This window comes from Coenobita brevimanus, chromosome 54 (assembly GCF_032717465.1).
Source record: "Coenobita brevimanus isolate Jiangsu-jjx chromosome 54, ASM3271746v2, whole genome shotgun sequence".
NCBI lineage: Eukaryota > Metazoa > Arthropoda > Malacostraca > Decapoda > Coenobitidae > Coenobita > Coenobita brevimanus.
Genome location: NC_137007.1, coordinates 25,359,527 through 25,384,976, shown reverse-complemented (window position 1 = coordinate 25,384,976; position 25,450 = coordinate 25,359,527). Strand labels below are relative to the sequence as shown.

General features: G+C 43.2%; 1 protein-coding gene across 1 annotated transcript in view; it reads left to right on the top strand.

Moving 5' to 3' along the window:
* LOC145401057 (uncharacterized) overlaps positions 1 to 15,575 on the top strand; it is a 601,394-nt gene extending 585,819 nt beyond the window's left edge. Inside the window, exon 13 of the mRNA XM_080273430.1 lies at positions 15,408 to 15,575. Within this exon, the coding sequence (XP_080129556.1) occupies positions 15,408 to 15,575 (168 nt within the window). The remainder of the gene's footprint in view (positions 1 to 15,407) is intronic.
* Positions 15,576 to 25,450: the final 9,875 nt, after the last annotated feature.

The window sequence follows — 25,450 nt, the reverse complement described above, 5'->3', positions numbered from 1 at the left end:
ACTTCTTCCACACCCCTATTTCTCATCCATTCATTGTATGCTTTTTTCTTTTGTGCCACAGCCTGTCTCACCTCTTCAGTCCACCACGCTGTTCCTTGCCCCCCCCCTCCATCTTCTCTTCCTTCCACACACCACATAACATGCTGCACATATTTCTTCTGTAAATATCCTACACACACCTTCCACATCTCCCATCTGCTCCAATTCATATTTGCCCAATCGTTCCTCCACTTCTCTCTTATACTCTGCCTTTTTCTCATCCTCTTGTAACCTTTCCACTATCCTTGCAACTACTCCTTCTTCTCCTCTTTCCCTTCTTCTATTCCTCCATCTTACTTGAATCCTAATTCTGGCCACCACCAAGTAGTGGTCAGAAAGTCCACTCCCCCAGCCTCTATAAGCTCTTGCATCCATTACACATCTTCGCATCCTTTCATCCACACACACATAATCAATCATTGCCTTCCTTTCATTCAGTTCACCACCCACCCTTCTCATCACTTGCCATGTATACCTGTGGATCATTTTAAGCCTGAAGAAGGTATTGGCTATCACCAACCCCCTCCCAGCACAAATGTCCACTAACGCACTCCCATTCTCATCTATCTCAGCAGGCACACCCCACTCACCAACTATTCCATCCACCTTCACATTCCCAACTTTACCATTCATATCACCGATCAAAAACACTCTCTCATTCCTTCCAAACTTTTTCATGCACACTTCTACATTTGTCCAGAACTCTTCTCTCACTCTTCTAGCACGATCTTGCGTTGGCGCGTACACACACACACAGTCGCCCACATTTGTATTCCAACTTTCAACTTTACCCACACAATCCTTGACCCAACTGATCCATACTGTCTTATGCTCTTCTTCCATCTTTTACTCACAACTATACATACTCCTTCCTTTGCCCTCTCATTCTCACCTACTCCTGCACATATACCCCATCCATACTCCCATTCTCTCGCACTTTCTCCTCACCATTTTGTTTTAGTTATTCCACATACATCCACTTTCGCACCTTCAAGCACCTAGACAATCTCTCTCTCTTTCACCTCATCATTCGCTCCTCTTACATTCTATGTACCCATTACCAAGTCTTTTGTCCGGTCCTGGGTCGTCATCGTTTGGTCAGTCCTTGTCCGAGGCTTCTTGTTTGTTTTTTTAGTTAGTTGTATTCCGGGGAGGGGCACTAACCCTCCGCCAACCCTTTTAGTCGCCTTTTACGATAAGCAGGGATACTGGGGGAGTATTCTTGAAAAAAAACCCTACCCCCAGAGGTATAATAATTCTTGTTATTGATAAATAAAATGCTACTGCGTTTAACCCTCGTGGACAACTATACATTGTAAATACATGTAATTATATGGAATTTTCCACTGACCTAAACTGCGTCTGCGCGTTAGATGACGTGGTGAGGATGAAAAGGATCTTCGTGTTAAGCAGATGTGGAATTAAGAGATTTACACAGTTTAAGGGAATATTTGGTTTAACTTTAGGTTAATTAAAACTAAGATTAATTTGTTAGATTCGCCATGTACATATCATGATGTAATCTAACTGTATTTAGTACTGTAATTAAATAACAGTTGGCAACCCACAATTCGATGAAGAGTTTGGGCTTGCCGCGTTCACTCACTCTGCTCCCAGACCTTGTGGAGTTAGCACTCTGTTCCTAGTCATACTCAAGCTAGCACGGTTGTACATACGCACCTTAAGGACGCTTGCTTGCTCAAGCAATTACACTAAGCAGCCCATCGTCATCGGTTAACAATCACTCCCTCTTCACTAGCTAAGTAACCTTTACGAATTGGCCAATTCAAGGGGGGATTATCTATGACCTAGAAGAGAAATAGTTATTGTAGGTGAGTTAAGGTTAAGTTACGTTTCATCTAACTCTATGAGACTTGTTTGATTTACTTAAAGAAAACTTTATGGAAGAGTAATGACTTACGAGTTGTTTACCATAACCAGTAAATATTTTTCACACTCCCATCCCTTCCTGCATCTTTCTCAGTCCGCTTACCACACAGTGCACTTTATATTGTGTTTCTTTGTGGCTATTTTTGGTGTTGCTGCTACCGCTCTTCTGCCATGTTTAGGCATAGTTGAGGTGAGTGACGCTGCGGTGGCGGCACCGCCGGCCACTTGGCCAGTTCAGGTTGCGCTCATGGGTGACGAGGGTATACTGGAGGCTGGGCCTACCCATGGCAAGCGCAGATGACAGCCACCTCAAGATGAAGAGGAGGATGGTGGACAAGACATGTCCCACTCACGGAAGTGTTTCAAGCTACCAGTACCTACTGGCAACACCACAGGTGAGTGCTTGATTACTTTCTTAGTACATACTTAGGATGGCAGTGCGGTTTTTTCCAACCCCAAGACACTGACCATGGCCATGGCCATCCATGTTTGCTCCAGGAGCAAATATAGTGTGGAGGGCAAACTTCGAGTATTGGGATGAGGGGCTGCCTTTCCCTTCTACATTACAGAGGTGAGTCTCGACAAGCTGCCTGCTCCCCCCTGAATCCACCACTTCCCTGGGAGAATGGAAGGTAAAGTGCTGGAGGGCCACCTCCCCTGCTGACAGTGCTTCCACCTTTGGGAAGATCAGCCCTGTGTTATTTGACCTGTCCGCCGAAGATATTCTCTCTCAACGTCACTGCCTGGAGTCACGAGGCCGCCTTGTGGAGGTCTCACGCCTAACTTCCCGACGGTCAATAGATCCAGTCTCGAGTTGTCTGTCTCAAGTTCGAGGGCCTCCTGCCGGAGAAGGTCTTACTGGAATATTCATGCTACATGGTGGGTACCTACACCTTCCCTTTGTTATGCCGCTTTACTTGCCACCAGTGTGGACACAGATCCCTCTCCTGCCAGAACAAGATCCGATGTGCATACTGCAACCACTTTCACCCCTACTGCTCCACCACTGGGGTGCCTTGCACAGAGGACCCTTACTGCTTTTTCTGTGGTGATGCCCACACTGTCACATTGAGATCTTGCCCAGTATATCAGCAAGCCCTTGCCATCCATGCAACAGCTTGCGATGACCCATTCTCCCTGCAGTCCATGAACACCAAGCTCTGTTCCTGCAACCCGGCACAGCGCACTGCCCCAACCTCTCACCCCATTCAGTCAACATCATCCATCACCTCTTGTCCACCTAGCCACCCAGTGCAGCAGGGCCTGAGCTTCACTGCGGTCACCTCCAAATATTTCTCTGCTCTACAGGATCTGGAAACACCAGAGGAAAACATCACCTTCAGCAAAGTAGATATGACCATCCACTTTTCCTCACCCCTGAGATAGTGACCAATCCCACTCCAGCTTCGAAGCCCCAGCATAATTGTCCCCGATCCACTCGCAGCGTGAGGCCAGTCTCTGATCCAACCATTCCTCAGTTTGCTGATCCAGACAACCCTCCTGTGGTTCCCCCAGGCAGCCCCTTTCAGCTGCAACCCTCCCCCTCACTTCCTCATCCTGCCACTGCACACTGCCCTGCCCCTCACCCATCTGCACTGCCTCTTCATCTAGATGACTCTTTGTCACCCTGTGGCTCCCAATGAACACCAGTGACTAGTTCTTTTCTCCGCATCCTGATGGATGCACTCTCACGATATGAAACTGGTCTACTGTTCCTGGATATTTGTATCAGGCTTCTTCCGCGCTTGCTTTCCCTCCTCACACGACTATAATGGTGCCCCTACACCTCAGCTGTTTCCTCTTTTGGAATGCCCATTCCCTCCTGTGCAAGATGCATGAACTGAAACAAACAATGATGACCCTTTCCCCTGGGGTTGATGGCATTTGCGAGACTTGGCTTTTCCTCCACCTCCACCTGTCCATCTGGGGATATTCCACACAGATCGCCAAGGGGTTGGAGGGGGTGTTGTGAATTTGGTCCAGGACTCCATCCCCTGATCAGAGCTTGCCCTTCCCAGACCTCCCCAAGGTGTCATAGAACTTCTTGCTATCTGTCTTTGCCTCAATACAGGCTGGGTCACAGTGGCCATAGCATACAACCTCTGTCAGGACATGACCCTGGAAGAGCTCCGGTACCACTAAGACCACCTCCAACCACCGTCTCCTCATGGAGGGCTTTAATACCCGTCATCCCCATTGAGACCCGGTTGTAACCCTTGGCTTTTTAAATCTGTCGCGTAGATCTATCTTTAGTTTCCTCCTCGAGAGTTCCCGCTTCACCCTCCTCATTCCTATGGGCCTCCAGACCCACAGACTGGTCGCCCGTCCACTCTAGATCTCTGGGTGCATGCTCTACTTTTTCAGAATGCGGCTGTGACAACTGGCTCTTACCTGGGGAGTGACCACCTCCCAGTTTTCTTAGACATCACCGACCTGCCTCCCCTGGCCGAACATGCCCTGTGCCCCCATTGGTGGCTGGTCCCAGACTGGTGGCCACATTTCAGTGCAGCCCTTGACATCCCTCCTTCCCAGCCAGACTCATTCCTTGAAAACCGGGCAGCCACCTTCTCCTCATCCCCTGTGGAGGCTGGTCGCACTTTTTTCCAACTCTCGTCGTGTCGAGGTACAACCTGCCCGATGGTGCCATGGTGGTCTGATGACTTCACCTGTGCCGTTCATGCAACACTTTGCCTGGAACACTTGGAGATGCAACCCCAGTCCCCGTCTCAAGATTCAACATTGCCCACAGGAGGCAGAATGCAAACGCACCATATCAATGGCATGCTGCACAGCCTGGTCAGCCTTCTGGTCCTCTATGTCTTTCTCTAGCTCCACAGCCAGAACATGAAACTTTATCGCTCTGGCCAGGACCTCACACTCACACCCTCTGGTCAAGGACGGTGCCACCCTCATCATTTTCCGTGACAAAGCAGAGTTCCTGGCCCAATTTTTCCAGTCACAGCTTGGTGTTCCCACCCCCTTGGCAATTTCTGACAGTCTTCAGCTGATTATCCAGGATGAGATCGCATCCCCCTTGCTGGAGGGACTTTCCTCTCTATTCTTCCCTCCAGAACTCCACCTTGTACTGTGTTCTATGAGGAGTGGAAGAGCTTGTGGCCCTGACTTGGTCCCGAATTAATTTCTTACACACCTCCCACCTCCCCTCCTCGCCTCTATCCTTTGCCTGTTCAACAACAGCTGGCTTTCAGGCACTTTCCCATCCTCATGGGAGGAATCCCTTCTCCTCCCCTTCCCCATACATGGACAGAACCCCTACCTGCCTTCCTCCCATCAACCAGTTGCCTTGTTGTCCAACGTTGGCAAGGTGCTTGAATGCATGGTTTACAGGCGACTCACGTGGTGGCTAGAACATCGTGGTCTCCTTTGGGAGGACCAGTGTGGCTTCAGACCAGGTCAGAGCACTGTGGACATCCTTCTCCAGACTGAACATCACATTCGCACCACATATTCCCATCGCTGTTACCTCTTGGCAGCTTTTGTTGACATCCGGAGCATGTTCGATTCAGCCCCTTATGCTGGGATACTTTATAAACTCAGCACCAAGAGAGTGAGAGGTTCAGCCCTGGCCTGGGTATGAAGTTTCCTCCTTGGTCGCACATTTACTGTATCCCTAGGGAATATATAGGCAAAACCCAGTTTAATGATGCAATCGGTTAAGTAAAATTCCATCGCTAGGCAGGGTATCGTATCTCAGGGTAAGTTTAACGTGTAAAGTATAGGGATGTGTTTTTGAGCTTTGGGTTCCCCCCCCCCCATGTCCTAAACCCACCCAAACCCATGTCAGATAGCACACCTTTTGGGGGGAAATGCCGTACATCCTCTCCCAGTTTCTCTGCGGGGAGTATAAGCTTTACAAAAACCTTCTACTGTACTGTATAACTATCTGAACATAAGAAAAAACATCCCCAATTAGAGTTTGCATGATAGAAAGTGCAGCATTTTACAGTAAAATATACAGCTACTCTATATTGTACTCATTATACCGTAGTATTGTAAAAGATTTTGTTGATTATTCCCATGTGGTTATTGGTGAGCTTTTGGTTAATTCCATAAAAGAATGTTTATTCCTTTACTTCAACCTGGTTTATGCATGTTAGACAATGAAGTTTGTCAGGTAATGCGGCATCAGATAATTGGAGGACTACCATATTATGAAAATTTATGCATACAGTACTTGTCCCTTATAATCATCATAACTTTTTTCATGTAATTTAACATTTTATTTGAATCAAGGTCCAAGTAAAATGGAGAAACAGAAGAAGGGAAGGATAGGAGGAAGGAGTAGATGCAAGGGGAGTGGAAAGGTTACAAGAGGATGAGAAAAAGGCAGAATATAAGAGAGAAGTGGAGGACCGGTTGGGTAAATATGCATCGGCGCAGATGGGGGACATGGAAGGTGTGTGCAAGATATTCACAGAAGAAATATGTGCAGCATGTGAGGTGGTGTATGAGGTGAAGAGAAGATGAAAGGGGGTGCAAGGAACAGCATGGTGGAATGAAGAGGTGAGACAGGCTGTGGCACAAAAGAAGAAAGCATATAATGAATGGATGAGAAATAAGGGTGTGGAAGAAGTTGAGAGACGGAAGAGAGAGTTATACGTAGAAAAGAAGAGAGAGGTGAAAAGATTAGTAAGAGAAAGAAGAGAGTGGATGAGGATTTGGAAGGAATTTGAGTGTAAAGTGGAGGGAATGGAAGACAATGTTCTGGAAAGAGATAAAGAGAGTTAGACAGGGTGGCAGTGAAGTTAGTCAGGGAGTGAAAGATAAAAATGGTAGATTACTGGTGGAGAAAGGAGAAAAAGTGAGCAGATAGAGAGAACACTTTAAGAAACTGCTGAAAACAGAGAATGAAAGTAATGCGAAAGTAAGGCTGGGGAATGGCTGGGAGAAGGAGGGAGGTGAGAAGACAGGAAGAGATCAGTGGGATGGAAGTTGTGGAAGCAATGAAGAAAGTAAAAATGGGGAAAGCCCCAGGAGTTGATGGAGTGTGTGGTGAAATGCTGAAGCATGGGGGAGAGAGAGTAGTAGAATGGATGTGGAAGATGTTCAGATTGGCCTGGGAGGAAGGTAGAGTCCCAGAGGATTGGAAGTCAGGTATAATTATTCCCTTGTACAAAGGGAAAGGGGAAAAAGAAGTGTGTGGTAATCATAGGGGCATTTGTCTTTTTAGTGTAATAGAAAAGTATATGGTAGGATAACTAATGACAGAGTTAGGGAAATAACAGAGGAATTAGTTGGAGAAGAACAGGGAGGTTTTAGGAAGGGAAGAGGTTGTGTAGATCAGATATTCATTCTTAGATCTTTAGTGGAAAAGTTTCTAGAGAAGGGAAAGAAGTTGTATGTGACCTTCATGGATTTGGAGAAAGCATATGACACGGTGGATAGACAAGAATTGTGGAAAGTATTAAGAATATATGGAGTAGATGGGTAGTTGTTGAATGCTTTGAAGAGTATGTATGAGGGTGCTAAGGCTGCAGTTCGTGTGGATAGTGAACAGAGTGAATTTTTCTATTTGAAGGTTGGGTTGAAATAGGGATATGTCATGTCTCCATGGTTGTTCAATCTGTACATGGAAGGGGTTATAAAAGAGATACAAGGTAGGGCAGTGGATGTTGGAGTGGCCCTAATGAGAGGGGGCAGTGTTTGGAAACTCCCTGTACTGTTGTCTGCAGATGATACTGTGTTGTTAAGTGAGATGAAGGGGAACTGCAAGGCTTGGTAGATGAGTTTGGGAGAGTGTGTAAGAAACGGAATGTAAGGGTGAATGTAGGGTAGAGTAAAGTTATGGCCTTCAAGAGAAGTGAAGTTAGTGAATGTACAGTGAGGTTGGATGAGGAGGAAATGGAAAATTTTAGTACGTCTAAGTACTTTGGTAATGTTATGAGTAAGGATGGAAATTTGGAGGATGAAGTGCTTGAATGTGTACAGCAAGGAAGAAAGGTTGCTGGTTCCTTGAAAGCAGTGATAAGTAATAAGGAAGTGAGCATGGAAGTGAAAAAGTTACTACATGACAGTATTGTGATACCAACTGTAATGTATGGAAGTGAAGCTTGAACCTTGTTGGAGGGACATAAGCCAAGAGTGAGAGCAGTGAAAATGAGTTATTTGAGAGAAGCATGTGGAGTCACATGGAGAGACAGACTGACAAATGAGGAAGTGAAGGAGCAATGTGATTCTTACCTAATTGTATCTTTACAGGAATGAGTCAAGCTCGTACTGTCCCGTGTCTTAAACCATATTTATTGTACATATCCTTAAATTTGTGAATTGTTTTGGCACACACTATTTCATTCAGTAGTGCATTCCACTGATCAATTGCTCTATTTGGGAAACTAAGTTTCCTTACATCTTTATCACCTCTCTTTTTATGCAGTTTTTTGCAGTGTCCTCTTGCTGATGCTTCCCCATACATTAAGTAATCATTTATGTCTATTTTCTCCTTCCCTGATATGCATTTATAAAGCATAATCATGTCACCTCTTTTCCTTCTCTTCTCTAGTGTTGGTAGATTCAGTTTATTTAGTCTTCCTTCGTAGCTTAGATCCCTTAAGCTTGGTACCCATCTTGTAGCGGCCCTTTGAACTTTTTCGATCTTGTCTATGTGTTTTTTGAGATGAGGACTCCAGACTACTGATGCATACTCCAGGGTTGGTCTGATGAATGATGTTATTATCTTTCTTAACATGTCTTCATTTATGTATGTAAACACTGTTCTCATATTGGCAAACAGTATGTACATGTTCCGTACCTTCTCACTGATGTGGTCAGCCGGAGATAGTCTGTTATTGACAATCACACCTAGGTCCTTCTCTCTTTCTGATGTGTGTAGGGTTTTATTTCCTAATGTATAATCCCAATCAGGTCTTTTTCCACTTTTACCAAAATTAATTACATGACACTTGTCCACATTGAATTCCATTTGCCATGTATTACTCCTTTCATGAAGTTTATTTAATTCTTCTTGTAGCTCTTTACAAGAGTCTGTGTTAGTAATTCTCCTTTGTATTTTTGCATCATCTGCAAACAAATTTAGATAGCTTTCATTTACAGTGTTACTGTGTATACCATTTATATACACTAAAAACATGATTGGTGCCAGCACTGAGCCCTGTGGTACTCCACTAGTCACTTCTTTCCATGATGAGTAATTTCCCCTTAGTACTGTTCTCATTTTCCTTTTCATGAGAAAATCTTGCATCCAACAATACAGTTTGCCTTGAAATCCTCCTTGATGGTACAGTTTCCATAAATGTCTTTGGTGTGATACTGTGTCAAATGCTTTCTTGAAATCTAAATAGATACTGTCCACCCATCCTTCTCTTTCCTGTAATGTGTCTGTTACTCTGTCATAGTAGCTCAAAAGATTAGTAACACATTTCCTTTTCTGAAACCAAACTGTCTTTCTGTTATCATACTGTGTTCTAGGTGATTTACCATGCTTTTCTTATAAGCTTTTCTAATACCTTGCTTACAACACTGGTTAGTGATACTGGTTGGTAGTTAAGTTGATTTTGTCTATTCCCTTTCTTGATTAAGGGAACAATGTTTGCTTTCTTCCAAATATCAGGTAGTTTACCTTGACTCAAGGATTTCTTGAAAATTAAAAATAATGGTTTACTTAACTCCTTTGCACATTCACGTAGCACCCAACATGAAATTTCATCAGGAACATTAGCTTTTCCTTTGTCTAATTTACTTAGCTCCTCCTGTATTTCTTTTCCTGATGTTTGTATATCTGGTATTATGTGTGGGCATGCATGTTCCACATAATCCCTCTCAAAATCTTTTTCCTTTGTAAAAACTGATTGGAAATTCTTGTTTAGTGCTTCACAAATATCCTTCTCTTGTGTATAGGATTATAGGTGGATTGTATTTTATCTTTTACTTTGGTTTTGCTTCTGATGTAGCTGTAAAATAGCTTTGGTTGATCACTACTTTTATTTATGATATCCTTCTCAAACTGTTTTTGGGCTTCCCTCCCTATTCTTGTATAATCGTTTTTTGCCTGTTTGTAATTATTATATTCCCTTTCACTATTGTGTCTTCTGTATCTATTGCACAACAAATCCCTTTTTTCTTTTGATTTTTACATTCTGTATTGAACCATTTCTTTATTTTATTTTCTGCTTCTTTGTGCTGTGGGATGTACTTCTGGACTCCTATTTCATGAAGTTCACAGAATTTTTCATATATAGAATTTAAATCTTGTCCTCTAAGCTACTTTTCCCAAGCTATTTCTAAGAAGTACTTCTTTAGGTCATGATACTTTCCCTTTTTATAGTTTAGGCTCTTTTTGTAACATTCATTGCTGTTATCTATGTCATATGCAATCCTGAAATTGCAATTTAGTACTGCATGGTCGCTTTTGCCAAATGGAAGGTGATATATTAAATTGTCAACATCGTTTTCTTGCCTAGTAAATATGCATTATATGGGGCTGAAACATGGAATATGGGTGTAGCAGAGAGGAAAAGTTTGAATGTAATGGAGATGAGGTGTCTGAGGAGTATGTGTGGAGTGACGTGTATGGATCGGGTGCGAAATGATGCAGTGGGAAGGAGAACTGGAGTTGTTCGGGAGATGGCTGGTAGAGTTGAGCAGAGGGTGGTGCGATGGTTTGGGCATATGGAGAGAATGGATAATGAGCGATTGGTGAAAAAGATAACTAGATCTGATATGAGAGGTGTAAGGCTGAGAGGAAGACCACGAATAGGATGGATGGATGGACAGTGTGAAGAGAGCGTTGGATGCGAGAGGGATGTCTGTTGAGCAAGGAAGAGTGGCTGTGCGTGACAGAAATAAATGGAGAGAAATTGTGAATGAATAAGTGATGATGCAGCCCTGAGGGGATATTCTCCCGCATTTGGTCCGATCAGCTAGTCAGGTCAGGTGCGGGTAAGGGGATGGGTCTGTTATGATGTGGCAGGGGTAAACCAGTTCTGCTGTCGGGCCCTGCTGCGGATGTCACTGATTGCATTGCGCAGTTGACCCTTGTGCGGTGTGGTTCGGTGAGGATCTGTCCGTTCTCCCCTTTGGGGCTAAGATGCGAATGAATGTGTTTGAATGGATAAGTTAATGGGGAGTGTGTCGTCCTGTCTCGGCTACCTCCCTTTCCTTGGGGGAAGCAGCCTAGGTATGTAGATAGATAGATAGATAGCATTGAGGGCACATCAAGTCCTCTTTTTCTGGTGCTTTCCCTTACATGTTGCATTAGGAAAAACTCTTGCACAAGATCCAGGAGCTTTTGGTCCCAACAGCTTTCTTGGCTTATTATATCTAGAGTATTCCACTTTATATTTGTATCAAAATCTCCAGTTAGTATAATTCTTTTCGATTTCTCTTCCATTTTATGTAGTAATGCTCTTAAACTCTGAATTGTACTTTCCGCCAGGTCCTCATATTCGTCTCTTTCCCATGTGTTTGATCTGGGTGGCATGTACAAATTGGCTACAGTTACTTTCCCTTCAGATGTATTTATGTCTACTGCAATCAGTTCTACCTGTGAAGGTATATCTAATTCTATTTCTTTGACTTTTAGATTTTTCTTAGTTAATATTATAATTCCTCCTCCTTTTTTTAAGTTCCTATTTCTTCTCCATATATTATATTCCTCTGAGTTTAGGATGTCATTCGATATTCTTGGTGTTAATTTTGTTTCAGTTAGGCATATTATATGTGGTTCATTTTCTCTGACATAATCATTCATCTCTAATAATTAAGATACCATTCCATCCACATTTGAGTACAGTACCCTCGCGTCCAGCACGGTAATATTGTCATGCATGGGTCACGTGTTGGACCAAAAACGTGTTGGACTAACAATAGAGCTTATGGGGAAAAATGAATTATGTCAGCAACCCTAGGAAAAGTCACCCTAAATACCTACCATATACCTATACATATATTGGTACTACTGTAATTATAATAAATGGTACTGTGCTATGAATGATAAATAACCTTTTACGATAGTGTTGGTGGGCTTGCTGGGAATGGAAGGTGGTGTCCAAGGCTGTAGGTAGTCCTACTGGGTCCCCGGAGGATGGCTGCTGGTGTCACTAGCAGGTAATGGCTGTTGCTCCTCCTCAACCTCCCTCATAAATCCTTCGAAATCACACTCAGAATCACTATCTTCGTCCACAGCTATGGAAGGTCCTGCTTCTGCCTGTCCTAGCACTCTGTAATCCTCGGCAAAGTGCATGCTTCTCACACTGTTGCCAGAGCCCCGTCTCGTGACTGTGGAAAGTGATCGCTGTCGCTGACTCGGTAGAGAATAAGGAGAAGCAACTTTGTTTATAAACTGGTACGCACGCCGATGAGAAGGGTTTCAAAACAATTGATATTTATTCTAAAATATTAATATGTATTCAGTGTCAGGCTAAATGTTCAATGCTGTAGTACAATACATTCTCTGTCGAGTCACCTGGGTTTTGGTCACACTGTTTTCCCCGTCATATCCTCGGCAGGAATCCATCCAGATGAATTCCAAATGCCCGTGGTATCATCGGCAATTTTACCACGTTACCGTTCCGATTTACCATTGTATCCTCGGCAAACCTGTTATGAAGTGCCGTATGATAGCCTTCGGCTGCGAGGATCTTGTCTTAGTATTTTATTATGATCCTCACGTTGGCTTCATTCATGTCGTAGGCCCTGGCAATGTCAACTTTCCTCTCCTCTTTCTTCTTCCTCTCGATGCTTTCTAGCTTGGTGGCCTGAGGGAGGTGCCGACACTTCTTGGAGTTCTCAGAAGGCTTCCTAGGCATCGTGAGCAGGGTAAAATGCAGTAACAAGGGCAGAAAATGCAGCAAGAAAAAAGCACCTTCCAATGCAATTATGCAACTGAGTGGCACTGTGGCGGAAGAAATTTAAACAAAACATCAAGTGACACCAGAAGCGTTTTTAATTGGGCAGCATCACGATCACATCACGATAGCGGGCAGGGAAGGCTACTTGATCAGAAGTTTTCATTGGCTATCATCATCATGGGAATGTCCAGTATGACCGTGTTGGACCGGGGGTGATCGTGATAGAGTGAACTCTGCGGATTTCGCCCACTTCTCGGAGCTCTGTGCGTGTTATGCTAACACACTCGTGTTGCAGTAATTAAATCGTATTAAATAATACTAATTTATTGCTCTCCGTGCTGGACCCAAATCGTGCTGGACTAACGCGTGTTGGACGCGAGGGTACTGTACATCAACTTAATCATCTTGTTTATAGACTTATCATGATTTGGTTCTACTACTTTCCTCCTTTTTATTCCCTCCTGTTTATGTACCACTTCCGTACCTGCAATCCAATTACTTTGTAAAAAAATGTATTCTTCTCCTCTGATCTTCCCTCATTTTTTGTTTTTTCTTCCTCCCTCTTCTCTTTCAGTAATTCTAGTTCCTCTTGTGTTTGGCATCTTTTTATCCATACAGTTTTGAACTCCTATTTTTCCATAAGGTTCTTTGCATTTTTTAGTATCTCCTCCATGGTGTTTACACTCTGGAAGGTTACCTTTAGGGGTCTTGACTTGCTTTTCTCGCATTTCCCTAACCTTTTATGTTCCTCTATGCCTTTACTACAGATTTCCTCTGATACTCCTTTCAATATGCCAATTACATTTGCCATCTCCTTTTTGTCTCTTGAGATCTTGTTTTTTACTTCCTCCTCTTCTATACCAATGATTACTATAGATTTGTTAAAATCTACTGAATCTCTGACTAACTTAGGATTGTTTTGGATTATTCTTTTCACTTCCTTTTTAATGCTTTTTTCTTCCACCCTTGTTTCCAAGTCTTTCTTTACTTTCACCATTTCAGCATAAGTGGTTTCCACATCATTTTTGTAGCTTTGCACAGCTTCATTCACCTGTGTTATCTTCTCCTCAATATCATTGCTTTGATCTATCAGACTGCTTACTTGCCTAATTGTCTCTGTATCATTTTTGAACTCTTCCATAATACTCTCGTGGTTGACTACTGTACCTGCCATTTCACTAAGTTTCCTCCTAAGTGTGCCCACTTCAACTGTTAGCTCATTTATGGTTGTTTCTTTCTTGTTGACTTCCTTTCCTAATTTTTCTATTTCTTCCTTTTGCAAGTGCATCTGTTTCTTAATTTCATCAGTCTCATTCTGAAAAGCCGTCTCCGACCTATGTACTCTTTCAACCAGTTTGTTGTGAATCTCCATTCAACCAGTTCTTGGTAGAAATCATCATCCTGCTTTCTACCTTTATCTCTTTTCTTTTCCAAATTTGCTTTACTAAAGTATGTGGTCATTTTGCATTACTAAAAGCGCATATAGTACTTACATTCCCTGGGGCAGATTGTAGACTAAACAACGATCAGCTGATTGTGCGCATTCCCATGCTGCTTGTTTACGTTTCTGTTTGACCAAGTCTTACTTAAAACTTCTTCTTCTTTTTTTTTTTTTTTATATTAGAACACCATTTAGTCTAACCCTGTACAGAGCTTGACTCATATAAAGATACTTATTTAGGTAATGCCGCTGGCCAAGTTGGCCAGGTATAGAGCACTGTCGACATGCGTCTGCTCTCTCTCGGTGCCTCGGTGTGGATGTGGATATGACAGGAAGTGTTAGGAGAAACACATTGAGGTGGTTTGGCCATGTGGAGAGGATGGAGAGTGAGACTGATGAGGAGAGTGTATGTGTGTGTGGTGGAGGGGGAGGCCAAGGATGAAATGGAGGGATGGAGTGGAGAGGTATATGAGAGAGGGAGGTGTGAGCTGGGAGTAGGGCTGTGAAATGGCGGGGACAGGGCAATGTGGAGGTGATTTGTTTGTGGCCACCCCGTATGGGATTAAGGTGTCTGGCAATAGACAGAGAGAGAAATTTTTATCTGCATGTGGAGTTACATGAAAAGACAGACTGACAAATGAGGAAGTGAAGGAGTGCTGTGGTGTGGATGTGGATGTGATAGAAGGCATTAGGAGAAATACACTGAGGTGGTTTGGCCACGTGGAGAGGATGGAGAGCGAGAAATAATGAGGAAAGTGTATGCAAGTGAGGTGGAGGGGAGGGGAGGGAGGGGGAGGCTGAGGATGAGATGGGGGGGATGGCTTGGAGAGGTATATGAGAAAGGGGTGTGTGAACTGGGAGCAAGGCAGTGAAGTGGCGTTGGACAGGGCGACATGGAGGCGATTTGTATATGGCCATCCATCATGGGACTGAGGCGTCTGGCAATAGATAGATAGATTTTGATCTGCTATACTCTCCAGTGTTTTTGCCCATCCATGGGGATACATACACTAATGGAAAAGCAAGTTAGTCATGGTCATAACTGGGTTGAAAGTGACTGAGTGTGATTGCTGAATTTTCTCCTATCTTCTTCCCAGGCACTTGACAACTAGGCAAGAATGAGAAGGGGGTAATGAGCTGGCAAGGGGACGGAACGGGAATATGTTAAGGCACTAGATAAAAGACATGCACATGGATTTTTATTTCCCCAGGAAAATCATAGCCTCACCAAAGCAGCAGCAGAAGCACATAAAGAAGGGCTTGAGGAGGCAAAGGATGCTCGTAAGGATGCTCGCAGGGCCCGGGAAGAGGCCAGGAGGGAACGACTAACTACTGCACATATTCAAGAGAAGTGTCAGCAGCTGCAGGTAGAATATTGACATGAGACCACTAAATTGTAATAATCTCTTGAAACTCACTAGATTCATTTCTCTGACCAAAAAAAATTGTTGCTACACATATTACAAGTGAAAGCTTCTAAGACCTAATATAAAAATGTCAACTTGGCAACTGGTGAATGAGGCATGAGTAGGGGGTTAAGATACTGTGTATAACAAGGTGAAAAAACATTTTTTTTCTTCTTCTTCTTTTCTTTTTCGAATATGTGCTTTCCTTACTACATTGAACCCTTCCAGATACAGTAACTGTTAATACACCACTCTGACCAGAAGTGTGAGTGAAGAGTAAACAGACATTTAAAGCAAGGCTGGCAACACAGGGGAAAGATAGGTAGTGGCAGGATGATTGGTTTTCCAAAGTAACTACAGGATCTTGGATAAAGAAAAAAAAAAAATAGTGTTGGAGTGTATTAAACAGGTGCAGATATGCAATAAATGTACACACTATATCACACTGGCATAGGTTTAACTGTACAGGGAATAACCTTCATAGCATACTCATGATATAATGTAGAATGAAAGCGTAAGTCTCAAAAATCAAGATTCACATGCTCATTTTAAATGTAAACTTTTCATAGGGGCATCACACTCTTGGGCATAGCAACAGGAATTAGGTGCAAGTTAATTTTGGTGCCTCCAACCCACAAAGTTTTCAAAAATTTGCACACTGTTTCAAAATGTAGAGATGGAAAAAGTTAAGATCTGGAGGCATGGTACAGGGCTGCATGCAACACTAGTGCTGAGTGTAGTGGGGCTGCTACAGCCATATGCCAGTATGAACAGAAAGATTTGTATTCAGCCCTTAACTCCCACCACTTCTTAGATCACTTCAGCAGTTGCTGCTCTTTGTTACATTGTTAGCAAATAAAACATCACTTCTCTGTTTTTGCTCCCATATAATGATGGTGATGGTAAGTGTGTGAATTATTTTCATAAGTGTTATTGAAACAGTTACTGTACAATCCATGTTTAGCTCTGTTCCTCCTCTATGTCTGGGATTTTGTTTTTGACGAAATGCAAACAGATGAACAGTTGAAGGGACTCATTCATCTTTATCACATGCAGGGCATACATTGGTAGTATTTTCCTTGTCCTCAAGGATAATATAAGGGAGAGTCTGATAGTAATATTCCATATATATTTTTCTTTTGATTGTAAACAAGTTACACTGAGGATCAGTTGGAACGTATGTGTACACCCACTAAAAAAATTATCAGCACTCTTTTAGCGTGATAAAATTTGACACACTGGGCAAGAGATCTGAAAACAAACTCCTGAATTAACAAGCCAGGTTGGTATCTCTGATCTGCTGAGCCTTAGGCCAGTATTCATAGTGGCACCAGAGGCTTCGGAGCACCGCTTACTGAGCAATTTGTTTACTTATTATCACGTTTTACGTACTTAAAGACTTTACGTACCAAAATAACGTTTGTAAAAGTTATAAATGTGGGTGTTGATGTGTAATGTGCAGAATAAATCGTTATCTAAGAAGTGTTAAGAAAGAACCCGATGCCATTTAGAATATGAGCCTAAGGTGCGAGTACTCCGTGGTGTGTGACTGGCAGTGATGCCATTTTGACGCAGAAATCACAATTTCTAGCATGCTCACACATCTTTCAGCGTATATATATATATATATATATATATAAACAATATATATATATATATATATATATACATATATATATAATATATATATATATATACATATATATATATATATATATATATACATATATGGAGCCTCTGTGGTACAGTGGTAGAGTGTGCGTTTCGCACGCTGGTGAGCGAGGGTTCGCCTCCTGCCAGAGTTGTAAAAACTTTGGGAAGCATTCACCAAGCCACTTGCTACTTTGGCAGACACAAAGGGTGCTGTGGTTGAACCAGTGTCGCATACTAGTATGCCTGCACCCAGTCGGCTTAAGGCGGGCCGATTACACTTGGTTCACAGACTACACACACATCCAAAGCCACTACAACACTACAATCACACTCACAAGCACTTCTCACCCTACATACAATCTCTATCAGAAAGCCTAAGCCACTAGGTAGAGATACATTGGCTGTGTCGTCCCTGCTTCGGTAGGGATAGGCCGGTCCTGCAGTGGACCTCAACGGCTGATGATGATGAAGATATATATATATATATATATATATATATATATATATATATATATATATAGTAATCCCTCTAATATCCGAACACCCATTATCTGAACATCCCCACTAACCGGACATAATCGTCCCGGGATCCAATATTCCCAAAATGGTCCGAAAACTGCAAAAAAAATCGAAAAAAAAAAAAAAAAAAAAAATCCCGCCCATAATTTGAACTTGGCGCACAGGGTGCGGGACAGCTTTGTTGTGGCGCGTCATTCCTCCAACGTCCGACAGAGCGCCCCTGCATCCTCCCCATTTTCCGCCTGTCTCGTCGTAAGTGAATGCTCGTCGTCATGGCTGCCCACGTACTCACTTTTGTGGTGGTGCCTTACCTGCTGCAGGCACTCCTGCTGCTCTCGTGCCTCACCTTCGTGTGTGTGATGATGACCCCGCCGCCTGAGAAGAGGAAGAGAGTGGTGTTGACTCTGGAGAAGAAGCGGGAGATATTGGAGAAAGCAGATGCGGGGTGGTCTTCTTCCTGCATCCTCCACAAGTTCAACCTGGCCCGATCTACTTTGTTTGATATTAAGTGATCCTGAGACAAACTCATGCAGTACACGGCTGACTTCTCGTCGAGAAGCAAACGCAACGTGGAGAGGAAGGTGATGTTTACTACCAAGTTTGCTGAAGTTGACCGCTCCACGTTGATTTGGTATCGACAGCAACGTGCTGCTGGTGTGATGGTACGTGGTGTGGAGCTGGAGGCTGCTGCTGAGAAGTTCGCCAGGCTTCACGACGCCCTAGACTTCAAGGCATCCGAGGGTTGGCTCTTTGTGTTTAAGTTACGGCAGGGCCTTACCAACCGTAAGGCTCATGGCGAAGCTTTGGACGCTAACGAGGACGGAGTTGACGAGTTTCAGCACAAGGTGAAGGGCTTGATTGACAGGGAAGGCCTCACTCTTGGTCAAGTCTAAAACGCTGACAAAATTGGTTCATTCTATCGCTCTTTGCCAACGAATACTCTAGCCGAGAAGACGGAGAAGCGTGTACCTGGCCGCAAGCTCTCCAAGCAACAGATATGTGTTGTGCCAGTGCTAACAACATGCACCAGCTTAAGCTCGTTATTGTTGGCCGCACAAAGCAGCCTCGGTGTCTTCATGGGGTGATGGATGTCCTTCCTGTCGTCTGGTACCATTCTTTGAAGGCATGGTTCACAGCCCAGATCTTCAAAGACTAGTTCCACCGCCATTTCGTCGAGGAGGTCATACATTACCAGATGGAGAAACTGGGAATCCCATGCGACCAGGTAAAGGCCCTCCTTCTCCTCGACAATGCACCTACCCACCCGTGCGACAAGGACTTGGTGGCTGAAAATGGCCGCATTAGGTGCACGTTTCTGCCACCTAATACGACTGCTCTCATCCAACCAATGGACCAAGGAGTGATCGTGGCAACAAAGAGGCTGTACCGAAGGAAGTTCCTGGATGAGGTGATGGTTGTTCACGAGGACGAGCGCAGGGAGGGACTGGACACGCGAGGCCAGCTGGCTTTGGAAAACCTTTGCCACTACAACATCAAGTCTGCAATCTACAACTGGGCCAGTGCATGGAAGGAAATCCCTGTCAAGACTCTAGAAAATGGTTGGTCTCGTCTGCTTCTCGGAACAGATGTGCAGTACGATTTCCTAGGTTTTGACGTGGATGACTTCCATGCACGTCTACGTATGCATGGCGACGATGTTGATCTGGACGACATGCGTGAGTGGCTGGATGATGATGAGGGCGATCCTGGGTATCAGACCCTGTCTGATATCGAGATTGCATCTTCAGTTGCAGGTGTCAGTACCCAGCTTGAAGATTCCAACAAGGACAGTGACGATGATGCAGACTCCTCTCAGCATGACACAACTCCAGCCATCCCCAAGTTGAGCGCACTCCGGGAACACCTAGAGTTTGTTCTGGACTACCTGGAACACCCGGACTGCGACAGGGAGATGGGGCTCTTGGGACTTGTTGAGGAAGTGCGTGCTTTCAGGCAGCGCATCATTAATTGTCAGAATCATCGTTCCTTGCGTCAATCAGTGATTGACAGTTTTTTCAGGCCCGTGAGCCCCGCTGTGCCCAGCCCTGGCTCCACTCCGTTGCCTCCCCAAGACAGGCCCTCATGCTCTGAGCCACAGCCCAGCACATCAGCCACAGTGGAGTCACTGCTCGATGTGAGTTTGCGTCTGTCTTCAGAGTCTTCTGCAGTGGGTACGCCATCACCACAACCCAGCGACGCACTCCTAGGTCACCTGCCAGCGATACTCTCGGACTCTGATGGTGAATAGACGCCAAGAACTTCTCCACTAGACCACACGGGAATTTACATTGTTGTGCAGTGAAAAAAACGGTGCATTGTGTTAAGGATTTACAGTTGTGAAAGAAAAGACAAACAATTTTTGAACTAAATTTAACATAAATAGACTTGTGTGTTTTTGCTTTAGAAAATGGTTATAAGAGTGGAAAGACTTAAAGTGCAGAGTGCAACACTTATTAAGTTACAATGGAGCATAAGTTAGACAAGAGTGCGCACTGTGAAGAGAATGGACTTCTGAGTGCGAATGACCAAGTTCAGTGTAAGACTTCATGAACAGTGTACTGCAAGTGCTTCAGGAAATCCTTCTTACTGTCAGAGTCTGAGAGGAGGCGGTTATTCATCGAGATGGCCATGGACTTGCTGTAAGTAGGCAGAATGTTTCATACTGTACTCTACTGTATTTTCCATACTATACTTACCTCAAACACCTCATTTCACTCTTTTATGTCCCTTATTGGTGTGAATATGCTGTGTCTTAGGTGCTATGCATGTGCAGCAGGGAGGTGTTTTTCTGAGTTAGGCTAGGTTAGGGTCCATAACTACCAGTCCAGGAGCCAGGGACTTGTAAGTACCCAGAATGTTGAATATTGTATGAAACTACCTCAAAAACCTCATTTTATGCTTCTTTTGCATTTACTTCAGTCTTTTATGTCCCTTATTGGTGTGATTTGGGTCTTAAATAGGTGCTATGCATGTCCAGAGGGAGTTGTATAGGTGTTTTTCTGAGTTAGGGTCCATAAGTACAAGTCCAGAAGCTGGGGCCCAATATCCGGACAGGATCACTATCCGGACCTGCCTATGGCTCTATTACGTCGGATATTGGAGGGATTACTATATATATATATATATATATATATATATATATATATATATATATATATATATACAGTGAGTCCTTGATATACAAAAGGGATAGGGACCAAAAAAAAAACTTTCGTAATTCGAAATTTCGTATATCGGAAAGATTTTCCTCATTGAAATACACATATAAATGGGGGGACGTGTCCCAGGACCCCCTCAGACCCCCACCTAAACTTAACCCTCCCCTATTAAGAAGTAAGCAATACCTGTATATAATTGTAGAGAAGGTGGCCATATTCTTGTACATCTCCTATTTCTTCGTCACAGTTCCAATGGTGGAAACAGCAAGGCATAAGGGATGCTCAATCTCTTAGACTCCCTGCCCCTCCTCATGGGGTCTTATAATTTCCAATTTCCTTTTCAGAATTAGAGTACGGTGCTGCTGCTTCTTTGCAGCGGGCTCCCCCAATGCTGGAGATGATGCAGGGCGTTTGGGAGGCATGGCGAAACAATACGAAAAGGTGAAAGGCTGCGAAAATATCCTCACGTACAGCGAGGCTGTGAGGAGAGGTGGGACGTGGACTCAGCTGAGACGCGCGCGAAAATTTGTTTACCAGAGAGGGGTTAGTTCGTTCTCTTTCGGCAAGCACGTGAGGCGCTATGCACCGCGCCCATTTTGAATTTTTCATACAGTATTCCATTAACCCCTTCGTAGTTGCTGGCCTTGAACAACACTTCACTGTTTTGGTGTGAATGACATTGAGTTAGGGCATTTTAAAAAACTGCGAACAATTATGGGAAGGGAACGAAGGTCACTGGTGTGTGTACTTGACCCTACTCTACCATCCCATCAGTCAGGCGTTCTCTTCACTCCACAGCGATGTTTACATGCTTATGTTACATGCGCCCTAATTTTGAGTAAGTTTCTTTCAGCAAGGGAATATAATTTACCACCCTCAAAATAGTCAGAAAAATATAGAAGACAAACTAGAGGAATATGAACTGAATTGGTATGGTCTTTAGGCTGTATGCTTACACAAAAGATTATGGGTTTTACAATTTTAAGAGACGATATGGAACAAAAGTATTTGCTAATCAGAAAAAAATTACTCTTTCGTCCCACATATTCTCGTAGGTTAGCATTCAGTTCCACATTCTTCGTTCGGTATCACTCTTCCCAATATATTTCGGACCGACTGAGCACAGTTATTTCTGCTCCTTAGAGTTAAGTGTACATTTACTGCTCATTCTTTTGTTTGTTCTTATGTGTATGAGTGAAAGAAAGAGGACTGATACAAACAATAGTATATTCTATTATCGCTTTCGTAGCTGTTGGACCTGAACAACTCTTTACTGTACTGGTCCCACATGTTCTCATAGGTTAGCATTCAGTTCCACATTCTACGTTTGGTATCACTCTTCTCAATATATTTAGGACCGACTGAGCACAGTTATTTCTGCTCCTTAATGTACATTTACTGCTCATTCTTTTGTTTGTTCTTATGTGTATGAGTGAAAGAGAGAGGACTGATACAAACAATAATGTATTCCATTATCGCTTTCATAGCTGCTGGCCCTGAACAGTGCCTTACTGTACTGGTGTCAGTGACGTTGAGTTAGGGTGAGCTAAAAAAAAAAAAAAAAAAAAAAAAAAAAAAACTGCGAGCAAGTATGGGAAGGGAATGAGGGTCACTGGTGTGTTTACACGACCCTACTCTACCACCTCAAGCAGTCTGGCGTTCACAGTTCACTTCGTCCCAGATGTTTTCGGCTGATGTATACATGCTGATGTAACACTCATCCTAATTTTATTAATTCTTACATGAATAATAGCAAATCACAGGATGGGTTTAGGGGAAAAAATAATAATAATAATAATAAAAAAAAAAAAATTCAGGTGTGCCAGGTGAGTTTTTTCACATATGTAAGAAAAAGAAATTGATTTTAGAACTTTGGAAAAATGGTCCCAAGGCCAACCACGGGACCACGCAAATATCTGAACCCACAGCCACTGAGGGGGCTAAACATACGTTTTACTTTAAGCAGTAAAAGCATCTTACCAAATCAGTTCTTCCTGAGAGTCTGTTATATTTTTCAGATTATTTCTGAGTCGGTAAATACAGTAAATGTTTCTTATTAAATCTGTTTCCCGTCATTTTTAGCTGTTCTGGTGTGACAACTCTTGTTTATTTCGTTAACATAATGTCGGCAAGGACTGTTCTTCCCTAAGTGTTTTACTAAACCTGGCCTAACCGAGCTTATCTGTACCTAATAATTTTAACGTAACCTAACCTCCTGTTGGGAAATTGGAAAACGATATCCACCTTTGAGCATGATGAGTTTCTTCCACTGAGCTGGAAACAATCGTAGGGGAAAGTGACGATAATAACGAGGAGGAAATTTTTCAGCAAGAAAAAGTAATTTACCAAACTGAAAGTTGTCAGAAAATTACAGAAACAAGCTGGAGGATTATGCATTGAGCTGATAAGGTCTTTCTGCTGCTTCAAGTGTACAATGAAAGACACAAGTCTCTTCCCAAAGTCTGACGAATATAGCAGGGAAAAAATCGAACCATTTGAAACACGCACTAGTAGAAACAGGGTTTTCATTGTATTTCGCCTGGTGTAAATTTTCTTCAGACTGAACTGGGAAGATAGCTGTCTTTCATTGTACATTTACCAGTAAATAAATCGATCCAACTACTGTATTTCCAATTTCCTCTCAAGAGTGACAGTACGATGCTGTTACTTCTTTGCACCTGGTTCCCCTGATGCTGGAGATGATGCAGGGCGCTGGGAAGGCATGGTGAAAATACGAAAAGGTGAAGAACAGCGAAAAACAGCATAACTTACAGTGAAGCTGAGAGGAGAGGAAGGACGTGACTCGACTGGGAAGCGTGCGAAAATGTGTTTACCAGAGAAGGGTTAGTTTGTTTTCTCGCCGCAAGCGAGCGCGGCACTGTGCAACGCGACCATTTTGAATTTTTCATATTTCCTCTCGTATCATTTTTCATACCATCGAGACAGATACTTTCATACTGTGGAATTTGTCCTACATTTATCACTTTTGTACCATCAGAAATTCGTACTTCGAGTTTTCGTATTTCAAGGACTCACTGTATATATATATATATATATATATATATGAATATAAAAATATATATATATATATATATATATATATATATGAATATAAAAATATATATATATATATATATATATATATATATATATCTACCTATCTATCTATCTATCTATCTATTGCCAGACGTCTCAGTCCCGTTTGGGGTGCCCACAAACAAATTGCCTCCACGTCATCCTGTCCCCCGCCATTTCACTGCCCTGCTCCCAACTCACACCCCCCTCTTTCATATACCTCTCCACCCCATCCCTCCATCTCATCCTCGGCCTCCTCCTCCCTCTCCCCCCCTCCACCTCACTCACATACACTCTCCTCGTCAGTCTTTCACCCTCCATCCTCTCCACATGGCCAAACCACCTCAGTGTATTCCTCCTAACACTTCCTATCACATCCACATCCACACCACAACGCTCCTTTATATCCTCATTTGTCAGCCTGTCTTTCCATGTGACTCCACAGGCTTCTCTTAGATAACTCATTTCCACTGCTCTCACTCTTGACTTGTGTCCTTCCAACAATGTCCACGCTTCAATTCCATACGTTAGAGTTGGTATCACAATACTGTCATGTAGTAACTTTTTCACTTCCATGCTCACTTCCCTGTTTCTTATCACTGCTTTCAAGGAACCAGCAACCTTTCTTCCCTGCTGTACCCTTTCAAGCACTTCATCCTCCAAACCTCCACCCTTACTCATCACACTACCCAAGTACTTAAATGTACTCACATTTTCCAATTCCTCACCATCCAACCTCGCTGTACATTCACTGACTTCACCTCTCTCAAAGACCATCACTTTACTCTTCCCTACATTTACTTTTAGATTCCATTTCTTACACACTCTCCCAAACTTATCCACCAGGCCTTGCAGCTCCCCTTTGTCTCCACTAAACAACACAGTATCATCTGCAAACAACAGTACAGGGAGTTTCCAAACACTATCCTCTCTCACCAGGGCCACTCCAACATCCACTACTTACTTACCACTCTACCTTGTATTTCTTTTATTACCCCATCCATGTACAAATTGAACAACCATGGAGACATGACACATCCCTGTTTCAACCCAGCCTTCAAAGAGAAAAATTCACTCAGTTCACCATCCACACACACTGCAGCCTTAGCACCATCATACATACTCTTCACAGCATTCAACATCTTCCCATCTGCCCCATATATTCTTAATACTTTCCACAATCCTTGTCTATCTACCCTGTCATATGCTTTCTCCAGATCCATGAAAGCCGCATACAACTTCTTTCCCTTCTCTAGAAACTTTTCCACTTAAGATCTAAGAATGAATATCTGATCTACACAACCTCTTCCCTTCCTAAAGCCACCCTGTTGTCCTCCAAATAATTCCTCAGTTTTTTCTCTAGCTCTGTTAATAAGTATCCCACCATACACTTTTCCTATTATACTAAGAAGACAAATGCCTCTATGATTACCACACACTTCT